At 41.3% G+C, this 26933-nt stretch overlaps 1 protein-coding gene and 1 pseudogene across 4 annotated transcripts in view; both read right to left on the reverse strand.

The window, feature by feature from the left end:
• N4BP2 (NEDD4 binding protein 2) overlaps positions 1–9018 on the reverse strand; it is a 112333-nt gene extending 103315 nt beyond the window's left edge. For all 4 annotated transcript variants that reach the window (XR_009008359.1, XM_057546822.1, XM_057546820.1 and 1 more), the window contains exon 1: positions 8246–9018. Coding sequence is in view for 3 of the 4 variants with exons in the window: in XM_057546822.1 (XP_057402805.1) it covers positions 8246–8735 (490 nt within the window). In the remaining variant the exon portion in view is untranslated. The remainder of the gene's footprint in view (positions 1–8245) is intronic.
• Positions 9019–23167: 14149 nt separating this feature from the next.
• LOC103014754 (nucleosome assembly protein 1-like 1) lies at positions 23168–24251 on the reverse strand (annotated as a pseudogene).
• Positions 24252–26933: the final 2682 nt, after the last annotated feature.

Consider the following 26933-nt stretch of genomic DNA (forward strand, 5'->3'; position numbering starts at 1 on the left):
GTTGTATTAACCATGTATATACAGTAAGTCCCCTCCATACAAACCTTCAAGTTGCGAACTTCCAAAGATGCAAACGTGTGCTCGCATGTCCAATCAAGTAAGGCGTGAGTGAAATTACAGCTTGCCCTCTGTCTCCTATTGCTGAGAATCCTTCAGCTCTACCATCTCCCACCTCCTCTCCCTCCTCCAGTCAGTAAACCTTCTTGCCTGTTCACTCGATGCCAGCTCCTGTATGCCAGCTATTGTACAGTACTACTGTACTTTTCAAGGTACTGTACTGTAAGATTTAAAATGTTTACTTTTTTTGTTTTTTTATGTATTATTTGTGTGAAAAGTATTATAAATCTATTATATTACAGTACTATACAGTCGATTGTGTGAGTTGGGTACCCAGGCTAACTTTGTTGGACTTATGAACACGTTCTCAGAATGGAACTTGTTCATATGTAGGGGACTTACTGTATTATTAACACTACTATACTGTTCACTTAAAAATAGTTAAGATGATAAATTTTGTTATATGTTACAATTTTTAAAAAATCTATAAGGGGTTTAACTACAAAGAAAAACACATGTAAGAGAAGGGAAAGAAAATGTTCACTCAAGAGAGGTGAAGTCAGAAATAGAACAGAAAAGAAAATCACAAATAGAAATCCCAAGAAGTATAAATTTAATTACAATTACACCATCATTTATCAACTCTAGGTCTCCTGATAAAATAGATTTACTGAATCTTTATAGCTCCAGAAACTATACGCAGAATACTCTACTAGGTGTTCTGTACACCCCAATATGACTGATTGTACATAAACCATATCCATGTCCTATTCAGCCACTTCTTTCCTACCAACTACCACCCTCCAAAAAGCCTCCATCCTCTCCTCCCTATCTTTAAAAATTCTAATTCTAAAAAGTTCAAATTCCTGTAGCGGAAAAACTGTTTGAAATTTGGTTTCTCAATACACCCTGAATTGATAACAATGAAGAGAATTCTTAACTCAGACTATCAATTGATAACGATGAAGAGAATTCTTAACTCAGACTATCCAAACTCCCAGCATTTCCTAGACAGTTTCAGTTCCTTAAAATAAAAGCAGTTTACAATTTATTGTTTCAACTTCCCACTTTCTGTTGACTTCTTGATCCAAGGCAATCTGACGCCTACATCTACTGGTTTTTCCCTGGCTGCCCCTTCTCAGTCTCCTTCATTGATTGCTTTTCTCCTGCTCACTCTTTCAGTGTCATTGTTACCCTGGGTTCTGTTCCCAACCTTCTGCTCCACCACCTTTTTCTAGGCCCATCCAAATCCATGGCTTCAGTCCCTATGACTCCAGCCAAGAATTCTCTCCCAAACTCCAATATAGTTAACTGCCTTGAGATAGGAGATAGATGGGCCCCTGGGCTAGACAGCTGGTGTTTGTCAAGTGGAGTAAAATTGAAGCTTTGTTTTCCCTAGACACTCCAAGGACAAAGTTAGTGGCAAGAGCTGAGCTTTGCTGACGCAAAGAGATAAGATGACCGCTCCTGAGGACGACAAAAACTTCCCTGTCTGCACATGCACAGGAAGGCTCCTTGAGGGGTCAAAAAAGGGAGGGGGCGCCACCCCATAATAAGTGTGGACATACCCCCAACAGCCCTCTGCGGTGGAATCCACCTTAGCAAAAAGTTGCGCACCCATGCTGGGGAGAGTCCTAGGACAGGTCAGATGTGAAAAAAGAAACAAGATTATTGGCCTAAAGTAAACAAAGACCCGCAAGGACTGTCCTATATAAGTGATTTAAATCACCTCTGTACTGCACTCCTCCTCATTAAAGAAGAGACTCATACCCTTTCTCTCCAGGTGTATATTTCTGCCTTGCTTCAGGCTTAAATAAACAAACTGTTTCTCTGTGTGCTCTCCCACTTGTTGTGTTGTGTCTCTAATAATAAAATTTGTACCGGTTTTTACAGTTTTTGCCTCCTTGAAACATTCCTGTTTTCAAACAGGGGCAAGAGCCAGGGCCTCTTTGCTTCTAGCCTCTAGCCCCTGGTGGTCTAGCAGCTAGGATTCCTGGTTTTCTTCCAGGCTACCCAGATTCAACTCCTGGGCAGAGAACTAAGATCTCTCTTCAGGACCGCTCACTGCTGTCTCTCCGAGATCTGCCTGACAGACATATCCACTTGGATGTTACACAGGCACTTCAAGCCTGAGAGTTCCAGCTTATAATGTTTCAATGACTCCACAGCTTTCAAGATCAAGTTCCAACTCCTTGGTAAACCATTCAAGGACTTCTATGATTTGGCCCCTTACCTACCCCTACCGTCCTCTTCCTCTACTCCTCCCCAGGTACTCTCTACTCCTCCTGCATGTAATTATTTGTTTCCCAAATAATTAGATAGATGGGCCCCTGGCCCATCTCACATCTCTGTGCCTCACACATGTTCTACCCAAAAGTCCCTCTACTCCATCCCACCCAACCCATATTTCTTGCCTCAATTAACTTTCTTTCAGGAAAGTTTTCCACTATCCCAAAGTCTGATTTACACAGAGCTGCCACTGCATCCTAGATACACCTCTACCTTAGCACCTTTGTATTTATTTGTTTAGACTACTAGTCTATAAGCATCTCATAATGTGTTTCTATTTAGCAAACAAAAGCTTAACAAATATTTGTTACATGCCAGCACAAACCAAAAGGTCAATTTAGTTCTTTAAAATACTGGACTTACCATTTCGGTACCTGGAATACTCAGGTCCATAATACAGGGCATCTCTTTCCCATGAATAAAATATCTAGGAAAATAAATTGAAAGTCAGAAGGGTGGTTAAGATTTAGAATGGATATTCTTTGTGTCTGCCCAGAACTCCTTCTCCTCCCCTACTCCACCAGAGGCCTGATTCCTGCTAACAGACCCCTGGCTATATAAGTAAGCACATCACATGATGTAGGTTGAACTAGGCATAGTACCTCATCCCCTCAGCTGCAGGAACTGGTCAAAGGACAGGCATGTGAGCAACTCTATGTAGATCCTCTGACATGAGTCTCTAAGTAGGTAAGCCTGTGAGCCAGGAACCAGGTCCCACTTTGTGAAGAAGCGTATCTGCAGTAGGAGAGATGGCGCCAGTGGTTAGGACTAGTGGTTAAGACTCGGCGCTTTCACTGCCAGGTCCCAGGTCAGGGAACTAAGATCCCACGTGCCGCGGGGTGCAGCCAAAAAAAAAAAAAAATTTATAAGAAGGATCTAACTATGGGCAAGTTCCCACCTTAGCTCCTTATGGCCATCTCTATCCATACACTTTCTGTTATATGGTTATTGAACCAGTAACTTTTCCATCCATAGGCCATTTCAAACTGTATCTCTGTTATTTGCAATCCAAAAAGTCCTAACTAATAACCTCTAACTAATATTCAGAGAAACTGAATAAGATGGAAATTATATGTAAAGGTATACTTCACTGAAACTGTAAAAGGAACTACTTAGTATGCCTTTCCTACTTAAAAAACTTTCATCTATCAGATATAATGTCTTTCTCTTCCCTACTAGGTAAACCCCAAAATTACTATTTAATTCCCTTTTTAATACACTCTATGCAAATCACATCTTTTTTTTTTTTTTGGCCATGCCACGCAGCATGCAGGATCTTAGTTCCCTGGCCAGGGATCAAACCTGTGCCCATGCCGTGGAAGCATGGAGTTTTAACCACTGGACCACCAGGGGAGTCCCTCACATCATTTTTTAAGATAGTCAATTTACCTCTTTCTTTGTTACACCCTAACCAGTACACGGTGAGATAACAATAAGCAATTACAATGAGAATGTAGAATGCTAGGCAAACAAGTAGAGGGCTGGCTTCCCTAGAGAGGTTATCACCTCTATGGAGACCTGAAAGATAAGTATGAGCTAACAAAACCAAAGGGGAAGGAAGCAGGGAGCTAGGGAAGGCATTCCAGACAAGAGGAAAGCTTCTGTACTCAGGCCTAGATTTAACAAACGTGGCATCTTGAGGGAGAAATCCAAGTAACTGTTTATGACTAGCAGCACATTGAGGGCAAAAGGAGAAAGTGACAGAGGATGAAGAAGTAAACATGCCAGATCATGATCCTGAAAGCCAAATTAAGAAGTTCAGGGACTTCCCTGGTGGCACAGTGGTTAAGAATCCGCCTGCCAATGCAAGGGACACGGGTTCGAGCCCTGGTCCGGGAAGATCCCACATGCCGCGGAGCAACTAAGCCCGTGTGCCACAACTACTGAGCCTGCGCTCTAGAGCCCGCGAGCCACAACTACTGAGCCCACGTGCCACAACTACTGAAGCCCACGCGCCTAGAGCCCATGCTCCGCGACAAGAGAAGCCACCGCAATGAGAAGCCCACGCACCGCAACGAGGAGTAGCCCCCTCTTGCTGCAACTAGAGAAAGCCCGTGCGCAGCAACGAAGACCCAATGCAGCCAAAAATAAATTAATTAAATAAATAAAAATTTTTTTTAAAAAGTTCAGATTTTATCCTGAAGGCAATGAAAAGTCACACAAAAAAAAATGTTTTGGGACTTCCCTGGCGGTCCAGTGGTTAGGACTCTGCACTTCCACTGCAGGGGCGCACAGGTTTGATCCCTGGTAAGGGAACTAAGATCCCACAAGCCGCACGGTGTGGCCAAAAAAAAAAAAAAAAAAGTTTTTAGCAGCGGAGTTACAGGTTTAAATATGTTAGACAGATTACTCTGGCTATAGTGGGAAAAGTGGATTGGAAGGCAAGACTGGAAGAAGGGATAACCACTTGGGAGGCTATTGCGGCAATCCAGGTAAGAGATGATGCTAACCATGGAGTTGGATGTTAGCCTTGGGAACAGAGGAAAAGGCACAGATTCAAGAGATATTAAGGAGAAAGAATTCAACAGGGCTCAGTGATCAATCAGAATATGAAGCGAAAAAGAGAGGAAAAGGAATAGCCCATGTTTCTGCCAAGTTATTATTAGCAGCGCCTACTATTTACCGAATTCTTAGCACACATGCATTATCTCATTTAATCTTCCCCTAGAAAGAAGACGTAGTTTGTTTCATATTTTTGGTTTGAGGTTGGGAGAGGGAAGGTTGATAATAACTACAGTTTGGGATATGCTCAGTCTGAGTTACCTGTGGGAGCATACAAATGAACATGTCATGAAGGTAGATGATATACAAGTCGGTTATCAGGAAAGAGCTCTGGGTTGGAGATATAAGAATTATCAGCATACACATAAGTAACTGGGAGAAATATTTGTTAAAGTAAAATATCTCTTTTATTCATGCCAATATTTATTTAATACCTATACAACTATAGCTTTGGGACTAGTGTTAGGGGAAAAAAAAATTGAGTAAAATTCAGTGAAACTCAGTTACTTTAGGGAGGAGGTAGCTCAATATAGCAGTAAGTATATAGCGGTTCAGAGGTAATACAATGAGTACGTGATTATCTCTGCTGGGGGAAGGAAGGAAAGAAGACTTTACAACATGTACCACCTAAATCTTGAAGTAGGTTAGCAGAGAGTTTAGGGGGAGGAGGACACGGAGAACAGTGAAGACACTACAGGCGGAAGAAACAAATTCAAAGACAAAAGAAAAAAATTTTTAAAAGATACCCTGCTTCAGAACAGAAAAATTAAATATTATTCATGTCAGTCTCCCAAACTAATTCTTAAATTTAATAAATAGAGCAGATATATTAAAAAAAATTTAAAGACACATAGGGGAAATTCATTCTACTAAATACTATATCGTATTATGAAAGTAACATTATAAAAATTAAATGGTATGGCTACAAAAATCCGATAAAAGATGGAAGAATTGTTATTAAAAGTCAAGAGTCCAGATATAATTCCTTTTTTAAAAAATTTTATTTAATTAATTTATTTTTGGCTGTGTTGGGTCTTCGTTGCTGCACGCGGGCTTTCTCTAGTTGTGGCGAGAAGGGGCTACACTTCGTTGCAGTGCGCGGGTTTCTCATTGCGGTGGCTTCTCTTGTTGTAGAGCACGGGCTCTAGGCGCGCGGGCTTCAGTAGTTGTGGCTCACGGGCTCTAGAGCGCAGGCTCAGTAGTTGTGGCGCACGGGCTTAGTTGCTCCGCAGCATGTGGGATCTTCCCAGACCAGGGATCGAACCTGTGTCCCCTGCATTGGCAGGTGGATACTCAACCACTGCGCCACCAGGGAAGCCCCAGATATAATTCTAATGACGTTTGGCTTACTCATAGACTGGCATGATAAATATAAAAAAAAAATTCCATCTCTTCTTTAATTCCTAATAAAACTACTACTAAAGGCATTTAATGTGATCTGCTAAGGTTTAATGTTTGACCTGACAAACTAAGATTATTCCCAAGACTTAGAATGTGAGTTTGCATATAAAAAGCTGAATAGAAGGAAGACAAAGACTGTAGCTCTCTTCTAACTGCTTTACATATCAAAAGACGTGCATAACCATAGATAATCAAGAAAAAAAGGGGAGATTTTAAGAGAAGGAAAATCCTCAGATAGTATTTAAAAAAATGCATCTACATTGATAATATTTATTTAGCCTCTATTGTGTACAGACACTATGCCTACTTTAATAAAGAAAAAAACATTCCATAACTTAAGCCCACTTTTTCTATGAAGTCCAGTGCTCGGTCCTCTTTACTCTCCCCTTCAAAGCAACTAAAGTCAACAGGTGCACAAACTGACACTGGTAAGTACTAAATGCTGATTTGTCCTGGGTTTTGTTTGTTTATACGTTAGTCTTTTTTCATGAACTAAAGTGTAGCATTCATATAGAAAAGCAGCCACTTCTTTCCTATTCTTTTCACAATCTCCATCACGGCAGCCCCCCATCCTAGCACAGCCACTTGAATAATAAAGGCTCTGGCACAGGAACAAAAAATTGTTGATTTAATTTCTGACCTTTAACAACGGACAACGTAAGAAAATTAAACCACGCTTATTATCAAAACACAAACACATGATGTTTACATTTCTTAAGGCGTTTAAGGATTCTTTCATTGAAAACTGAAGGATGAAAGTTAAAATGAGTTAAAAGGAGAGCTGGGCGTTTGATAGAAAAACAGGTATGGAAATAATAAAAACAGAATGAAAAGGCTGCTGTTGAGATGAAAAGGTAACATTTTTTTTTAAGTGGGGGAAGAGAGGCAGCTGCAAATCAGTTTTTTCTGAGAAGCCAGGTTCATGTCCAGGATTTTTTTTCTCTGAGCTCAACCAATCCCCCACCTTTTCTGAGTTATCCAGTTTCCAGGCAAGCAGCGCTTCTTGATTGGCTTAAAGATGTCGAGTAGAAAAACCAGCCAATCCTACCTTCAAGTCAGAACTGTGCTATGGAGACATTACAACCACTGCATGGCGAGAATGTGTACAAACCTGTCCGTGCCACAAATATCAGATCCTAGTTCTAAAGACTGTTGCCGAAAAGAAGATTCTTTAAAGCCAACAGTGAGCACGATCGGGTGTTTACACTTTTTTTTTTTAATTACTCTAGCTTTCTTTCGGAGAGAAAAAAACAAAAACAAAAAAACACCACGTTTTAACCAAGAGCTTAAGAAATAAACTGCCCCAGGTCGAGTGACTCACTCTACCCAAGACGGATTTCCACACGGACCTCTAGGAGAGGGTCCGGATCACGGTAGGGCTCTAGGAGGGACCCAGCGAAGATCAAAGTTGCCGTGGGGGAGGGGGTGTGGACGACGATCCAAGCGGCACAGACACCGGGAACCGGGAATGCCTCCCCGCAGTATCCAAACTCGGAACGTGCGGAGAGGCTGTGTTTGGATTGGAAGTGAGTAAATAAACAGCTCTGCTAGGACTACGTGCTCGGGAGGGTGGCCCGAAGTTCTAAGAAGGATCCGCCTGGGAAAAGCCGAAGGCGCTCGGAGGGCCTCGAGGTCAAGTCCGGGCGGGAACTGACAGGGAAGCTACTGGGGGGCGAGAGGGGTGTGTCAAGGGCCTGGAGGCCCGCCAGGGACTGGGGGGCCGGGAAAACGGCCGCGGCCCCCGCCTTCGCCCGACCTCGGGCGGCGCGCCATGGCCCGCCTCTCACCGACGCCTCACTTCCTTTCCGTCCGGGCGACCGGGCCCGCGGGCCAGACTGCCCGCGCCGGCCCCCACGTTCGGGGATTGGGGTTTCGGTGGCAGCGCCTCCCGCCGCTTACCTTAGGCCCTCCGCTCGGATTCGGGGACTCCGAGATTCCTTCCCTCCCGGACCCTCAGCCCGGCCCCGCCGCCCCGCCTCCCACCCACCGCCTTTACCTGCTCCGGGAACGGGCGGAGGGCGTCGAGGCCGAGGTCGCGTCGTCGAGTGTGAGACGCAGCGCCGCGATTCCGCAGCCCTTTCCCGCCGCCGCCACTGGGCTCTCCGGCACGGCGCAGGGCTGGCGAGCAGCGCTGGCCGCGGGGGGAGACGCGCGGCGGGCGCCCGGCGGAGAGACACTGCCGCTCTCCGTCCGGCCGGGGAAGAGCAGCCTCGCAGCAACCAGCCGCGAGAGGGCGGGTGGGCGGCCGAATGGGGAGGGGTCTCGGGGAGTAGGGAATGGCTGCCACGTCGCCCAGGTGGATCGCTGCTCTCCGCCTCCCCCACCCACGCCGGCTCCCGGCCACGACCTCTGGCTCGTCCCCGAGCTCCGCTGGGGCGCGTCGGCCCGCCCCGCAGGGCTGGCCCCGGCGACCCCTGTCCGCGGGCGCTCCCGCCTCTCCCGCTCCCCACTGAGAGCGGGTCCCGGCCCGGCCGGTTCTGCCGCATCTGAGCCGCTTCCCGCCCCCGAAAAAAAGCTCGCCCGAAAGCCTGACGTGTTTCCCCCTCTCCTTGTCGTGGGGGTCACACGGAGAAGCAAGCCCTTTTCAATGCGTCGGGTTTTCGGGGAAGGCGGGAGCCGTTTTGAGCTGGTGAACGTAGCAATAAGGGGCCCGTAATTTCGGCCGAAATAAGCTGCGCGGTAACCGTGTTAGACACAGCCGTGTATAAGACTCTTCACTCCCAATCTTCAAAAGCAAAACAGAAACACTAGATCGTACTCGCTGGTTGAAGCGGGGGAGGAAATGGGAGCCGGGGCGGGCCCGCCAGCTCGCGGGTCCCAGCAGCAAGTTGGGAGGGACCGCGGGGCGAGCCAGGCGGCCTCAGCTTAGCCTGAGCTGTTGACTCGAGGCTTGTAAGGCCACGGCGGCGGCGGGCGCGCGAACCCCGCCTCCGCGCGCGCCGCGCTGTCCGCGGGAGGTTTCCGGGCGCGCGGCCCGCTGCCCCTCTGCGCGCTCGGGCGTCGGACACGGCGCGGCCGCCTCGGAGCCGGGAGACAAAGGGGTCGGCGGCAGCCGCGACCGCAGCGGGGACCGAGGCTGCCTGGTCCCACCGGCGCCGCCGACATGCGGTCAGAACACGCTGGCAGAAGCACCAAAAAACGAGACTACGTTTGCAACGTAGAACCGCAGGCGCTGACCTTTGCCCCGCTTAGAGCTTCAGTTTTCAGGTGCCGAGAAAAAGCAGCGAGGTTTTCTGCCCTTTTGCATTCACTGTGTTATTAGACCGTCCACAAAACCTGCTCCATTTTTTTGTCCTCCTAAACTCTGCGTTCCTTTGTTTGCTTCTTCTGTGTTCTGACGTGAAATGTTCAGTGTTTTCAGGCACACGAATTTTTCACTCTTGCTTTCTGGGGGTGGTGATTATGCTTATTTGTTTTTTTCCTCCCTCTGTTCCCCTCCCTTTGCAATTACTTTTTGTTACACCATCAGTGTTTTCCGTAGAGAAACGAAGTAGCCCCCTGATAAAGTATTCCTTTGCATCGAAGAGACAGACTGTCAGTGTTGTTTTAGTAATTGCTATAAACTGAGTGGAAATTTGGGGAAAATGCAAGTGAATTTTTATCTTCATTTAGGTCTAGTTGGAACACTAACTCACGAAAACATTCTAGTGGTTTTTTTAGAAACCCGAAATATTTAAGCAGAGACCTCGGGTTTGGTACATGTTCTAATGAAACCAAAAACACGGGAGAAAAAGGTCTGGTTTTTTTTTTTCCTTTTGTATGATTTTTGTATTTTTAAAAGTCCCTTGAGCCCCTGTTAAGAAATTAAAATACAAACACCCCTATCAATGCTTTTATTAATTTTGAAGCAGCAGAGATTTAACAAAGTACCCAGAATCTCAAGATATAAATAACTATTGCTGAGACCCTGACATTATCTCTGCCTCTGAACAGCCATTAAGAGAGACTAATAACAGTGATACATGCCACTTTAGTAATGAAAGAATCCTAGTAATTATAAACTTCAAAGAAATCTAGCAAGTTAATATTAATTTCATTCATATGAAATATGAACATGATAATAAAATGATTATCATGCTGATAATATCAGCATGATAATAAAAACTGGCATTTAAATTCTTGATTTTTCCTTTGAACATTGTTAAGGATTCATCACATCTTAGGTCTGAACAAAAAGAAATAAAGTATTCTTAACACTGGAAAATATATTTCAAGCCAGCAAGACATCACCCAGGCTGAATATTTAAAGAAAAAATAGTGTTTGCTTACTATATCAATAAAAGAAAAACATCAATACTATAAAGTTCTAAAGTCAGACTCAAATGAAGAACAAAGCAATCTTTACTCAACATCCACAATGCCAGCCTTCTTTGTGAATATTTATAAAGATTTCCTCCTTCCTATTGGTTTAAATTCTAAGCCAATAGGAAAAGTACAACACATCTTTTAAAGGGTGAGACATAAGCATTAGGTTAAAGCATTGGATAAACTGATTGTTTAGCACGCTCATTCTCATTTGAGATTGGGTGTCTTTTAATTTTAAAGAAGAAATTTAAGAATATCTGAATTATTGAGTATCTTGATGTACCTTAAATACCAAGGTGCTACTCCTGATCACACTCTGCTCTCTATAATCTTCCAGTTGGTTATGTTACAAAATTTAATTCTCTAAAATGCCAGATGAATCTGTAGAATGGCAAAATGCTACCACTTAACACTTTAAATAAGATGAACGCTGGCATTTCTTTAGATGAAAGACTGGCCTTTAAGGAAATAATAAAATTTACATTTTTAAAAATGTCTTGGATTTTTGTAAATAAATAAAATTTTGTAATTTATTATAAACAAATCCTTGATATTTGTCTAAAGCATCTTCGGTCTATTTAACGGCTAAATTTTAAACATGCTTGTTTATGTTTAGAACATAAGTATGATTTCCTCTCAGTCGAAAATAATTTATGCCACCTTTGCATTTCTATCCTTTGAATTTGACTTGGAGCATTCCACTTAATTTAATTATTTACATATTTATAACCTCCCTTAGTAGATCATCAATTCCTTGAAGATAGGTTCTGTTTCCCATTCAGTCTTGTATTCCTCATTACCAAACTCAGACCCTTGTACAAAACACTCCTTGGACACTTGATGAGTAAAAGAATGAGCATTACTCCATGACACAGCATATGGCAAATCAAAAGAAAATCTGTCTCAGGATTTTTTTCCTCTTTTACATAATGGCTGATAAATACTTGTTTTCATTCCCAATTAAACTTAGAATAACATTTTGCAAGAACGTTACTAAAAGAAAGTAAGAACCAACATATGCTGGAACTCCTGTGTTTTTCAATTTTAAATCTGGTAGAAACTGGATAGTGAGTTATATTGCTGTTATCTAAAGTAAATAATATCAGTGGGCTTATCTTTATAAAAGATTTCTTTACCACACTCAACAGGAGCTGCAAGCTTTGTGGCCTTGGGAAAATTAAGCCCTTTAAAACTCAATTTTCTCATCTCTCTAATGCATTCATTATATCTACTTATGATTAATTAAAATAATGAAAGCATGTAAAAGTAAAGGCTCAATAGATGGTAGTTATTAATTGCAGATATTATGGATTCAATCATGAAGAAAAAGTAATTTTCTTTGTGCAGTTATTTATCTATAAAAAGGCAGGCATAAAGTGCTGCTTTTTTTTAAAAAAAGTGAGGAAACAAATATCTCGAAGGAAGGAATAGGATACTAAGAACATCTACGGAGAGGAGAAAACTTTTAAGAATTGAAATTTGCTAAGAGAATACATCTTAAGTGTTCTTCGTGTGCACACACACACACACACACAAAAGGTAACTATGAGAAGTGATGGGATATGTTAATTGTGATAAGCATTTCACAATGTATACCTATATCAAATCATCATGTTGTACACTTTAAGTATGTACAATTTTGTCAATTATACTATACCTCAAGCTGGGAGGTGAGGAGAGATGAGGGGGGAAATGGTCAATCCACTGGTGAAAAAACAATAACAAAAAACCTCCCAAATCCCTTAGCGTAGTTTCCAAATCCTGCCACTCCTACAGAAATGGACTTCAAATAGACCTCAAGCATAGATCCACTGAGAGATGCTCTTGAGAATTTTATCTTTGCTATACCCAGTTTCTCCATAAGTGAATGGCCAGACTGCCAGTGAGGCAGTCTCCAAACTTGACAGGGAAAGATAGAAATGGAATTGGCAAAAGAGAGTATTAAAAAAAAAAAAAGCCGCCTAAGATAACTAGAACTACAGAATGGATGGCAAAGACAGCTTCCTCATGCCTGGGATAATCCTTTTGTAAATGTGATAGCAACCACAGTGCTGTGTCTTTGTGAATAATTTTTACTGGAAGCCATACTTCAGTCCAGAAGCATATTGGGGTAGCTCCAGCTTTATGTAACTGTAAGATTTCATATCATTTGCCAGTAAGGGAATGTTACATTCTATAACCATACCTGTTGACATCTTTCTGTCTGTTACATTACTCTTCCATTTGTGACAATCACACACGTCCCAATACATCCTACTTCCAATGATGTTGAGCCATTGGCTAACCTAGTCATTCATTTTCACTCATCTATGTCTTTACAAACCCATTCAAATGCCCTTTCTCCTGTAAAGTTTTCCTAGATGCCCCAAACACAATGAAATGCTTCTTCATCTACAACCATAGCAATTTGCATATCTCTCTCTTATTCAGTTGCAATGATGACTGTTTCTTGGTGTGTATCTTCACCAAAACTGAACTCTTTTCCCCTAGACAAGGAGATATATACCCAGTAACTAGAAAACATCTTCTATACATTGAAATGTAGTAGACCCCTTTTAGGGTACCTCCTAGTTCACAATTTCCCCTTTAGCTTTACTCACCCCCATTCCATAGGGTGGACTTCAGGGCATTAAAAAATGACTCCTGGCCACAGTTAATTAACCAAGGGTGGGTGTCTCAATACAATTAGCCCCTTCCTGGAAAATTTTAGAATTGAGACAAAGTCAAAAAGTAGCATTAGTAAAATCAAAAGACAAATGATAAACAAGAAAAAAGTGCAGTTCATATCAGAGACAAAGGACTGGTTCCTCTAATATACAGACACCTGGAAATCAATAAGAAAAAGACCAACAACCCAACAGAAGAAAAAAAAAATAGGCAAAGCATAAAGAAAACTTAAAAAGTTATATATTTTACGTATGTCTTATGTCTTATAAGTACATTATAAACACACTTCTGGTTTTTTATTGCAACATTAAATTCCAAAATTTGGAATCCTATAATTTAAAAGAATGATGGCACTCTCTGAGTGCTGATACTGTAAAATCTCCAGGATAAATTGCTCAGTGAAAAAAAATGTGTGTATGGTATATTGCCATTAGTGTAAAAAATTGGGAAGAGGAGAAAGGTAGATAGATAGACAGATAGATAGATGTATTTTATCACATATACATAAAATTTCTCTGGAAGGAGATGGAACAAACTGGTACCATTGGTTGCCCTTGAGAAAGGGAACTGAGTAGCCAGAGGAAAGAGGCTGGAGAGACTTTTAACTGTACCTTTTTTGAACCAAAAGAATCTATTTGCTATTTAAGAAAAAAAAAATTAATTAGGAGTGAAATATTTGGGATTCTAGAGAGATTCGTTTTCTTTGTGCAACTAAGCCTATATGGGGTTACCTTAGGAGTTGGGGGCAACTATATTCTGCATGAAGCCTGAGGAGAAAAGGAAGCTGTCCTTGAGAGAAGACTGAAGCAGACAAGCAGAGAAGACAGATTGGAGAGATAGAGAGAAAGTATTGTCTGGGCTCTCAACAATTTGGTTCTAGTCTTTCCTGGAGCCAGCCGCATCCCTCCCCTCGGTTTCTTCAAAACATTCCTATAGGGCTTCCCTGGTGGCACAGTGGTTGAGAATCTGCCTGCCAATGCAGGGGACACAGGTTTGAGCCCTGGTCTGGGAGGATCCCACATGCCACGGAGCAACTAGGCCCGTGAGCCACAACTACTGAGCCTGCGCGTCTGGAGCCTGTGCTCCGCAGCAAGAGACGCTGCGACAGTGAGAGGCCCGCGCACCGCGATGAAGAGTGGCCCCTGCTCTCTGCAACTAGAGAAAGCCCTCGCACAGAAATGAAGACCCAACACAGCCAAAAATAAATAAATTAATTAATTAATTTTTTAAAATTCCTATATTCTTTTTTCTTCCAGTTTTATTGAGATATAACTGACGTATAACACTGTATAAGTTTAAGGTGTACAGCATAATGACTTGATTTACACCATGAAGTGATTACCACAGTAAGTTTAATGAGCATTCATCATTTCATATAGACATAAAATAAAAGAAAAAGAAAAAAATATTTTTTCCTTGTGATGAGAACTCAGAATTTGCCCTCGTAACAACTTTTATATGTAACATACACCAGTGTTAATTATATGAATCGTGTTGTGCATCATATCCCTAGTATTTGTCTTACAACTGAAAGTTTGTACTTTTTGACCACTTTCATCCAGTTCTTCCTTCCCCCACCCTCTGCCTCTGATAACCACAAATCTGGTCTCTTTTTCGATGAATTTGTTTGTTTGTTGAAGTATAATTGTCTTACAACACTGTTAGTTCCTGGTACACAACATAGTGGTGCAGTATTTCTATACATTACAAAATGCTCACCACAATAAGTCTAGTTACCATCTGTCACCACACAAAGATATTATAGTATTATTGACTATATTCCCCACACTTACATTTTATCCCCATGACTCACTTATTTTGTACCTGGAAGTTTGTATCTCTTAATGTCCCTCACCTATTTCACTCATTCCCCCACCCTCATCCCCTCAGGCAACCACCTACTGTTCTCTGTATCTATGATTCTGTTTCTGTTTCTCTGTTTGTTTGTTTGTTTGTTTTGTTTTTTAGATTCCACATGTAAGTGAAGTCTTTTTCTTTCTAACTTACTGCACTTAGCATAATACCCTCTAGATCCATCCACCTTGTAGGAAATGACAAGATTTCACTTTTCTTTATGGCTAACATTCCATTGTATATATATACCACATGTTGTTTATCCATTCATCTATCTATGGGTACTTAGGTTGCTTCCATATCTTGGCTATTGTGAATAATGTTGCAATGAATATAGGGGTGCATATATCTTTTCAAATTAGTATTTTTGTTTTCTTTGGAAAAATACCCAGAAGTGGCATTGCTGGATCATATGGTAATTCTATTTTTAATTTTTTGAGGAACCGCCATACTGTTTTACATAGTGGCTGCACCAATTTACATTCCCACCAACTCTTTTCTTCGCATTCTTGCCAACATTTGTTATTTGTTCTTTTTGATAATAGTCATTCTGAGGTGATATCTCATTGTGGTTTTGAATTGCATTTCCCTGATGATTAGTGATGTTGAACATCTTTTCATGTGCCTGTTGGCTGTCTGAATGTCTTTGGAAAAATGTCTATTCAGGTCCTCTGCCCATTTTTTAATCAGGTTGTTTGGTTCTTTGATGTAGAGTTATATGAGTTCTTTGAATATTTTGGATAATAACCCCTTATCAGATATATTGTTTGCAAATATCTTCTCCCATTCAGTAGGTGACCTTTTTATCTTGTTGATAGTTCCCTTCACTGTGCAAAAGCTTTTTAGTTTGATATAGTACATTTGCTTATTTTTGCCTTTGTTGCCCTTGCCTGAGGAGACAGATCCAAAAAATATATTGCTAAGATGATGTCAAATATACTGCTTATGTTTTCTTCTGGGAGTTTTACGGTTTCAGGTGTTAAATTTAAGTATTTAATCCATTTTGAGTTGTTTTTTTTTTAATGTGGTGTGAGAAAGTAGTGCAGTTTGATTCTCTTGCATGTAGCTGTCCCATTTTCCCGACACCACTTATTGAAGAGGCTGTCTTTTCCCCATTATATATTCTTGCCTCTTTTGTCATAGATTAATTGATCATCTAAGTGTGGGCTCATTTCTGGGCTCTCTATTCTGTTCCATTGATCTACATATCTGTTTTTATGCCAGTATACTGTTTTGATTACTGCAGCTTTGTTGTATAGTTTGAAATCAGGGAGTGTGATACCTCCAACTTTGTAAAAAACATTACTATATTCTTATAATAAATCTCCTCTTTTTAAAAAAAATTTATTTATTTTATTTATTTATTTTTGGCTACGTTGGGTCTTCGTTGCTGTGCTCGGGCTTTCTCTAGTTGCGGCAAGCAGGGGCTACTCTTCATGGCGGTGCGCGGGCTTCTCATTGAGGTGGCTTCTCTTGTTGCGGAGCATGGGCTCTAGGCACGCGGGCTTCAGTAGTTGTGGCATGTGGGCTCAGTAGTTGTGGCTCGTGGGCTCTAGAGTGCAGGCTCAGTAGTTGTGGCACACGGGCTTAGTTGCTCCGCAGCATGTGGGATCTTCCCGGACCAGGGCTCGAACCCTTGTCCCCTGCATTGGCAGGTGGATTCTTAACCACTGCGCCACCAGGGAAGCCCAAAACTTCGATCATTTTGAGAATCAAAACTTAATTGCTTTAAAACTTAAACTCAAAGAGATATCCAGAGTTTTAATCAAGTAAACTAGATAAGGGAAAAAAATTAAATATTGTTTTCCTAGAAAAACATTATCATTCCTAGAAAAAATGTTGTCATTCCAACTTGCTCTCTGAATGTAATATCACCTAACATAAGTGCCTTTGTCACATGTAAAACAGTTCCAGATTTTACTTTAGGTCCCATATAGATGTGCGTGTTTCAAAATATGTCCTACATTGGACATTTGTTCATGGTAGGGCATAGGAATTTCTCATTATTTGCTTTGATGGACTGCTGAAAATACCTGTTCCAAATCAGGATGGTTTGTAGGATGATGTCAAGGAGTTTCCTCATTTTCTTTTGGCTGATTCCAAAATACAGAGGAATTTGCAGCTACATGGAACATAGAAAAGAGAAGTTAAATAACAGTAATTTGTCAGAGATTGACCAGCATTGATCAGAGTAGCCCTGCTCAGTACACAAATTCTCCAGTCTCCTTCCGTTTAATTCAGTAAATATATACTCCTTTTCTGTTTAGTTTTGTTTGGGTTTTTTTGGCTGCACCTCGGGGCTTGTGGGATCTTAGTTCCCGACCAGGGACTGAACCCGCCCCCTCGGCACTGAGAGCTTGGAGTCCTAACCACTGGACCGCCAGGGAATTCCCAGTAAATATATATTCCTGTGATTTATGTTGGGGTCTTCAGGGAGCCCAGTAAATAGCATTGGTCTTCTCTGTCTAAATTGAGAATAAAGGGCAAGTGTAAGGTAAATGATGGATCAAGTATCTCCTGAACTGGTAAGGACCAACTGGAGGCTGTAGCTTATGAGAACCAAACTGATCTGTCACCTGAACAACTCAGTTAAGTAGACTTCCCCACCCTATTCCACAGGCAGCACAGGGCCACACTGGGTCTTGCATGGGGCCATAGGCACTTCTGCCTTTATGGGTCCCTTCTTCCATAAAAAAATATTTAAAGACATATTTTATGACTGCACTGATATAAATAAAATATATTAATACCATATATTAAAACATTTTCTTTAGCCTACAAGTTCGTTTTTTTCCTTCTCATTTTAAATTGAATAAAAACATGTTCAAGGCCCCTGAAAGTATCCTGACCCCTAGACACTGGGCCCACTGTGCCTAATGGAGAAATTAGCCCTGGGTAACACACTGGACCAAGTAAGTCATAAATCCTTGGTATGTACTCTCTGAGCAGCCTTACTGTCCAGAGAGAAGAGAGGAAATCAGGCAACCATGCCTAAGTTGTTCTTCCTGAATTTACCAATCAGATGTCACTCTCTCTACTCTGGGATGGGTAAAGGAATAGGGAGAAGCTAGGAGTTACACCATTCTAGCTCAGTCCACATAAAAGAAAATATCAGTAGAGAAAAAGCAACCCTCTCTTAGCAAGCCTGTCCTTACTACTGAAATGGTTACATTCACTTACCATAATTCGATAATCCTGGCCTTTAAGATTACCCATCTAACTCTTCTTGCTCCAGATTTCAGTTTACCAGAAAACTTTCTGGTTATAACTATATGGCCTCCCATATCTTCCTACCAAGAAAGAGTGTATCAAGCAGCTGATAAGACATACAACCTGCTCTCTGGTTACATTTATCATTGTAAATTAATAAATTAGCATCCTGATTTACATATTATTCGCACAAGAAATTGGTTGGCATGAGAATTCATGGATTTGTTTAATGCATTCATGCAACTGACTTGACCATGTTATTAAACCAGAAAAGTTGAGGTTGAAAACCTGGATCACTGACAGCTTAATCTAAGGTACTAAAACCCTAGAGCACTCCACCTCCGTAGTCAGCAAGTTTTTGTTAGCGGCAGTTCCATTTTACCATTCTCTAATCACAGCGTCCCTCACACTACTTCTAATAATAGTGTACCCTTAAATGACACTGGGAGGGGGGGCTGTGGGGGGAGAAATACTCTGGCAAAAGTTTTCCACAACTACTGCTTCCCTCCAGTTCTATTCAGGGAATTAAGAATACCACCTGCTTTTCTCCATGAATTATAATTAGGGGGAAATTAATTATCATTAGTTAGTTAGTTCTGTGTAAAACAAATCATATTCTTTACAACAGATCATCCACAGGAAATTTTCATTTGGTCTTAACCACCTCCATGGCCAGACAAGATGTCATCTTGGATCAAGATAAGGAAGAACTGGTGACACAACAAAGTTTATAATGGAATATCTCAGTAGTTATATTCTTTCATTAAACATCTACTGAGAGCCAATGATGGCCAGTCAGTATGTGCCTAACATAACTGGAGACTGCAAAGCATTATCTAGCTGTGTGTCCAAGAAGAAAAGGAAACAGATTTTGGTGAATATATATATATATTAGTTTCTGACTCAGTGACTGGGATTATTATCCACACTTTCACAGAAAATGAGGCACAGAGAGTAAGTAACTTTCCTAAGGTGGTATCTAGAAATCGTGATATAATCATGATGCAATCATGACTGAAACCCAAGCCTGTTCAGTTCATTAAACATTTACTGAGTTCTTACTCTACAGCAGGCCCTGTGATGGGCATTGAGGGTGCAGCCATGGCCTTCCCTTGAAGAACTCCATCAGCTTCCTGCCAGCGGGCCAGTAAACCTACCTACGTGGCCACTCATGCTTTCTGCCAGCCTTCTTGGTTCCATGGGAGCAGCATAACTTCTCCTAACTAAGGCTACTTATTCCCTGTGCTCTAGATCTCACCCCTCACCTTTATTTATTTATTTATTTATAATTTTAATTTATTTTTTCTTTTGGCTACGTTGCAAGGCTTGCAGGATCTTAGTTCCCAGACCAGAGATTGAACCTGTGCCCCCTGCAGTGGAAGCAAGGAGTCCTGGGAAGTCCCAGGAGACAATTTTTACAAATCATATATCTGATAAGGGACTTGTAGCTAGAATGTACAAAGAACTATTGCAACTCAATAATAAAAAGACAACCCAATTTAAAAATGGGCAAAGGATCTAAGCAGACACTTCTCCAAAGACGGCCAATAAGCATATGAAAAGTTTCAACAACATTAACTATCAGGGGAATTGTATGTTTCTGATGCTCTGACATTTTGGGACCTTGCAGACCTGAAGCTCCTGCCCCTCCCCTGCCGGGGTTAGCCAATTTTTATAGACAGTAAAACGACTTGCCTGCAGGCATGCCTTTCATAGACAAACCAACCAATCTACAGCCCAAATCCTCAATCACATTCTTTATCAGACTCTTATACTCCAGGCTACTATTTCCCTATCCTACTCCCCCCAGGCCAGGTACCAGACAACTAGGAGCAGTCCCTTTGCCCCAGGGCTTATGGAAATTATTCAACCTAGCCAATCCTAAACCGTACCCAGCCTCTCTTGTTGCTTACCACAGAAATCACAATAAAATTTGTACCCACATTCCCCTCCCCTCCTGACTGAACTTGGTGGTTTCCTCTGCCATGGCATGGCGTGCCCCCTCCTCTTGGGATCTCTGAGCATAACAGCTGTCTTTTCAATGGCAATCTGATCTGTTGACCTTGTCATACCTGAATAATAACAAAATCTATTATTTTATTTTATTTTTTTGTCCGCAGCATGCAGCATGTGGGATCCCGGGCTCCCCAACCAGGGATCAAACTCGTTCCCCCTGCAGTGGAAGCACAGAGCCTTAACCACTGGACCACCATGGAAGTCCCAAAATCTACATTTTAAAACAAAAATGCAAATTAAAAACAAAATGAAATGCCTTGTCACACCCAGTAGGATGGCTGTTATCAAAAAAGATGGACAACAACATGTATTGGCAAAGATATGAAGAAATTGGAACCCTCATACATTGCTAGTAGGAATGTAAAATGGTGCAACTGAATGGAAAACAGCCTGGAAGTTCCTCAAAAATTTAAACATATATTTATCACATGACCCAGAAATTCCACTCCTAGGTATATACCCAAGAGAAATGAAAACATGTCCACACAAAATCTTGTACATGAATGTTTACAGCAACATTATTCACAATAGCCAAAGAGTAGAAACAACCCAAATGTCTATCAATTAATAGATAGATAAAATGTGTATATCCATGCAATGGAATATTATTCATCCATAAAAAGGAATGAAGAATTGGGAGTTCCCTAGTGGTCTAGTGGTTAGGATTTGGTACTTTCACTGCTGTGGCCCAGGTTCAGTCTCTGGTCAGGGAACTGAGATCCTGCAAGCCGCACAGCAAGGCCAAAAAATAAGTAAATAAAATGTTTGTTAAAAAAAACATGGAATGAACTATTGATATACTGCAAAATAGATGAAACTTGAAAACATAATTTCAAGAAACCAGTCACAAAGTACCACATTTCCATTTACATGAAAGGCCCAGAATAAGTAAATGTATAGAGAGAAAAAGTAGATTAGTGGTTGCCTAGGGACAGGGAGGATGAGTAACAACTAAAGGTTTCTTTTTGGGGTAATGAAAATGTTCTAAAACTGACTGTAGAGATAAACGTACAATTCTGTGAATATACTAAAAGCCATTGAGTTGAACACTTTAAATGGGTGATTTGTATGGTTTATGAATTATATTTCAATAAAGCTTTAAAAAAGAGAACTTTTGGGAATTCCCTGGCGGTCCAGTGGTTAGGACTCTACGCTTCCACTGCAGGGGGCACGGGTTTGATCCCTGGTTGGGGAACTAAGACCCTGCTAGCCACACAGCGTGACCAAAAAATTAAAAAATGAAAACAAATTTAAATTTAAAAATAAATAAAAAAGAAAGCTTTTCAATGGCTTCCCACTGCCTTAAAAATAAAAACTAAATCACTAAGATTAATAGGGAAATTAGGAATCTGGTTCCAGCTAATTTTTCCACTGTCATCATTCACCAGTCCTCTCTTCATCAGTCATTACCCTCGTCTTTTACTCTAATTCTGGCCATGCTGAATTTTCTTTTCCTTGAATATGTTTGATGGTTTTAAAATATGTCTGCAAGATCTTTGGCACTCCCTTCAAAAAGTTGAAGTGTAATTCTCTCCCCTTTAAATATGGGCTAGACTTAGTGACTCACTTCTAATGAGTAGAATGTGGTAAAGTGATGTTGCGTGACTTCTAAGACTAGGTCATTAGGCATTGTGACCTCCTTGCTCTCTCTTGGGGAAGTTGCCATATTTCAAAGATACTCAAGCAGCCCTATGGATAGACTCATGCGGTAGTGAAACAGGAAGGAAGTGGGCAGGACACAACCTTTGAAAGAATGACATAGCCTGAGGACATGACATAAACTGATTAGAACCAAAAGGCTCCTATATGGCAGACAAGTCGACTTCCACTAGACCTTGAGCCTCAGTATACGCTCATTGTACTACATTAGCATGCTAAATGACACACCGGCAGGCGCCATGACAGTTCCAAGGCCAACCGTAAGGATCAAAAAGTGGGTGGTGGCCCAATTCCTGGAAATCCCAGCCCCTTCCTGGAATAGCCAGAATACTCCTTCCACTCATTAACCTGTGAAATTACCCACCCCTATAAAAACTGACAACCCCATACCCTGGTGCTGCTCTTGCCTTCTGAGGTGGCCCACACTCTGTCTGTGGAGTGTGTTTCTCTCTAAATCAATCCACTTCTCACCTATCACTTTATCTCTCACTGAATTCTTTCTGCAGTGAGACATCAAGAACCTGAGCTTCATTAAGTCCTGAAACCAGGTGTGTGATCTCAGTTGGAAGACCTTGGGTTTTGGCCATGTTCGAGTCCTGGCCTCTTGGGTTCGAGTCCCAGTCTGGGTTTTGGCTGGGTTCGAGTCCTGGCACGTGGGTTCAAGTCCCAATCTGAGGTGCATGGTTTCAGTAGGGAACTGAGGCCTCCTGCCAACAACCATGTGAGTGAGCCATTTTGGAAGCAGATCCTCCAGCCAAATTTATTAACCATCCAGATGACTGCAGCCCCAGCCAATATCTTGATGGTAACCTCATGAGAGACCCTGAGCCGCAACTACCCAATTAAGTCACTTCCAAATTCCTGACCACAGGGACTTCCCTGGTGGTCCAGTGGTTAAGACTCTGCACTTCCACTCTTCCCTGGTCAGGGAACTAAGATCCTGCATGCCGCACGGTGTAGCCAAAAATTAAAAAAAAAAAAAAGAAAGAAAGAAAAGAAAAAGGAAAAAAATTACTGTCCACAGAAACTGTGAGATCATTTCTTAAATTTTTTTAATTTGATATTTTTATTTTAAGCTACAAAAACAAGCAAATAAACAACAACAAAAAACTTGAAATAGGCTTTTCAAGTTATGTAAATTCCTCCTTTCCAAGGAAGCAGAAGTTAGATCAGTGCAAGTTACCCTCAAGGCCACATACAACCTGCTTCACCGCTGCTTGCTCTCTGTTGGGTTTTGATCCTTCTTTGAGTCATAGTCTGGATCATTTTCCTCATCTCCTTCTTCTTCCTCTTTCTCATCCTCTTCTTAACCTTCTTCATCATAATCATCATCATCTTCTTTAGTAACTTCTCCAGTAAAGTATACAGTGATCTTGGGAATATACATTCATGTAAAAAGTGATGACTTCCAAGGTCTGCAGCAAGGATAGCTTCAGCAGCAGCATCCAGATCTCCACTCTCAGGAACTTCAGGAGGTGCAAAAATATTAAAGAGTATTAGAAACTGTTTTGGTCACAGTACAAACTGCCCCAAGTCCCTTGTTTCTGCTTCTTAATGATTTTCAAAGTGACAATTCTTTCCTTTTTTCCAATCTATGTGGACCTTGTACAACCCTTAATTTCTGGTCCATCAAAAGAAAAAGGAACAGAATCATCTGGTTCTGACTTCATACTATGTGTCTTTGCCAACAGTTCACTTGTAAAATATTCACTGGGTTCAAAGTGAAACTCTAAGGCAAAACTCATAGGCCAGCCTGCATCTAAGGACTTCACTTTAATATCTTTCAAGTGCTTCAGAATATGTTTATCATGTTCCTGAAACATATCACTGAGCAAATCAACATTCTTAAAAAACAGTCAACCAAAATTCAGGAATTCCCTTGGGGTCCTCTTTTTCTTTATCTTTTTTCTCATCTTCAATCTTGGCCTTTTCTTTCAGTTCCTCCAAAATTTCATTTTCCTCATCTGGTTTCCATTCACATTCTTCTTACGTAGGTTCATAAGTGACCTCAAATCGCTTATCAAATAGAGGCTGATAGAGAACAGCATATTTTCCTTCAAGATCATGAACTTCCTCATAGAATTTGGCTTCTGTCTGTGCACATTTAACTTGAAGGATTTTCAGAGCGTTCACTTGTCTTTTAACTACCCTAGGCAAGCTGTCAATGTATCCTGTTGGTGTTTCTACCAGACCATCAAATCTTTCTTGAAGGGCTGCAAGAATCTGAGGATTTTGCAACATCTGAACAGTCAGCTGACCTGCTTTGATTTTTGATTCTTCACCAGTTTCTTCTTCTTCTACTTCTTCAACATCAACCAAACCTTGATCAAGTTCAGACTGCTCTTTCTTGTCAATGTCTGCGTTACATATTGGTGGCTAGCACAGGGAGCCAGGTGGCTGGAGCTGCACAGGTAGTGACTCAGGGTGGCAGCCAGGGTGGGGGGCAGGGGTGGGAGCAGAAGGGGCACCATGAGCAGATGATGTTTGCTTAAGGCACTAAATTTTGGGGCTTAAAAAAGACATAACTTATATAATATGACATGCTGCATGTCACCCTCAAGCCAAACATCTTAAGATGTTTACCTCACTAATCCTCTGTCATCCTTAAGATGTTCCCCAGTCATCAGCTTCAAGATCATTTTTTCCAGGCTTCTTTAACTACTGATTAGGTCCCTCTGCTACCTGCTACCATAGCAAATATCCATTAGTTGAATCATTTGTACACCCCTATAGACTCTTAAGTTCAATGAGGTCCCATATAGGATCTGTCTTGTCAACGTCGTGTCCTTAGCACCTGCCACGGTGCCTGACATGTGGTAAACTATAAATAAATATTTGGAGAATGAATAGTTAAATGAGTGCATGATTGAATTGGGAGATATAAGGAGATAATATAAATGTAATGAGATAAAGAACCCATGTGTGGGACTTCCCTGGTGGTGCAGTGGTTAAGAATCCACCTGCCAGTGCAGGGGACATGGGTTCAAGCCCTGGTCCGGGAAGATCCCACATGCCGCGGAGCAACTAAGCCCGTGTGCCACAACTACTGAAGCCCGCACGCCTAGAGCCCGTGCTCCGCAACGAAGAGCAGCCCCCGCTTGCTGCAACTAGAGAAAGCCCATGCGCAGCAACGAACACCCAACACAGCCAAAAGATTAAAAATAAAATAACAAACAAAAGAACCCATGTGTGCAGAGGCTGCTATGAGAGCACAGAGGAATGGCATTTAATTCAATCTTCACTCCCTTACGGTGTGACTTTTTGGCAAGTTACTAATATCTCTATCTCTCACTCTCTCTAAGGGTCATTTTCCTTATGCATAAAATTAGGATAAGAGTTCCTGCCTCATAGGGTTGTTACATTCATAAGCTAATACCTAGTAGAAAAAATGATAATAACACCTGGGGATTTAGAGAAGAGCTCCATGAGAAATGAATGCCTCGGTAGTATTAGAGCGTGAGTAAAAATTAGGCAAAAAGGTGGGGGGAAAATCTAGGCAGACAGAAAAGCAGAAACAAAGTTTCAGAGGTTAGAGGTAGCAAAGTGCATGCAGAAAACTTCACACAATTCATATCCCTAGAGTATAAAGTGCAGGAAAGGGAAGTGGCAGATGGTGAGACTAGAGATAGGGAGGTAGGGGTAGCAACATGGAAGGCTTCTTATGTTATATTACACTTTTGGAATTTATTCTGAAAAAAAAATTAGGACCATTGAATGGGAGTGAGTTGGTCATATTTGCATTTTGAACATATTATTCCGATTAGCTTAAAAATCAGTAATCTTCACACCCACTGAAATGGCTATAATTAAAAAGATGGACAATAATACGTGTTGGCAAAGATGCAGAGAAATTGGAACCATCATACATTGCCATTGAAAATGAACAATAGTGCAGCTGATTTGGAATTCCTATTTTCTGTTTTTTTGATAGTGGCCATCCTAATGGGTGTGAGGTGATACCTCACTGTGCTTTTGATATGTATTTTCCTGATTATTAGAGATGTTGAGAATCTTTTCATATGTGTGTCACTTATTTGTATATCACCTTTGGAGAATGTCTATTCAAATCCTCTGCTCATTTTTTAATCAAGTTATTTGATGTTTTATTGTTAAGTTGTAGGAGTTTTTAAATATACTCTGGATATTAACCCCTTATCAGATATATGATTTACAAATATTATCTCCATTTAGAAGGTTGTCTTTTTACTCCATTGACTGTGCTCTTTAATGCACAAAAGTTTTAGTTTGAAGTAGTCCCATTTGTCTGTTTTTGCCTTTGTTGCCTGTGCTTTTGATGTCATATCCAAGAGACCACTCATTGCCAAGTCCAATGTCATGAAAACTTTGACACTTTCTTAAATCCCCAGAATGCTCTCCAGGGAATTCCCTGGGACTCCAGTGGTTAGGACTTGGCGCTTTCACTGCAGTGGCCCGGGTTCAATCTCTGGTCAGGGAAATAAGATCCCGCAAGCCACGCGGTGTGGCCAAAAAAAAATGCTCTCCAGATCCAGATTTTTCTGTTTACCTGTGATGAAAGCCAAGTTTTTTCTTTCCAGTCCATCGCCAGCAAATACCTTTGTAAAATACAATAAAAATTAATTACTAGAAAGTGACTTTAAAAAGAACAAAGACCTCAAAAATGCAAGCTGACATTTTTATTATTAAATGCAACAAACATAAATTATTCTGTCAAATTGCTATAAAAGTTTCTAAATGTTTGTTCTCAATTTCCATGATTATCTGGGCACAGACAGGTAATACTAGTTCAGGAACTAACTCTAGTCCACAGTGCACACTCTGAGACTTTGAGGAGCACTCCTCTAGATCTTCCTCAAGGGTGTGGTATGGCAAGTAAGGTGAGGTAACCATTGTGTCTTTATGTAGTCATGGTGCCTCTATGGCTTACAAGACAGAGCATCCCAAAATAGTTAAGATTTCCTATAAACACACAAGGACTGAGAATGCCTTCAACA

Source organism: Balaenoptera acutorostrata, chromosome 5, assembly GCF_949987535.1.
Source record: "Balaenoptera acutorostrata chromosome 5, mBalAcu1.1, whole genome shotgun sequence".
Classification (NCBI taxonomy): domain Eukaryota; kingdom Metazoa; phylum Chordata; class Mammalia; order Artiodactyla; family Balaenopteridae; genus Balaenoptera; species Balaenoptera acutorostrata.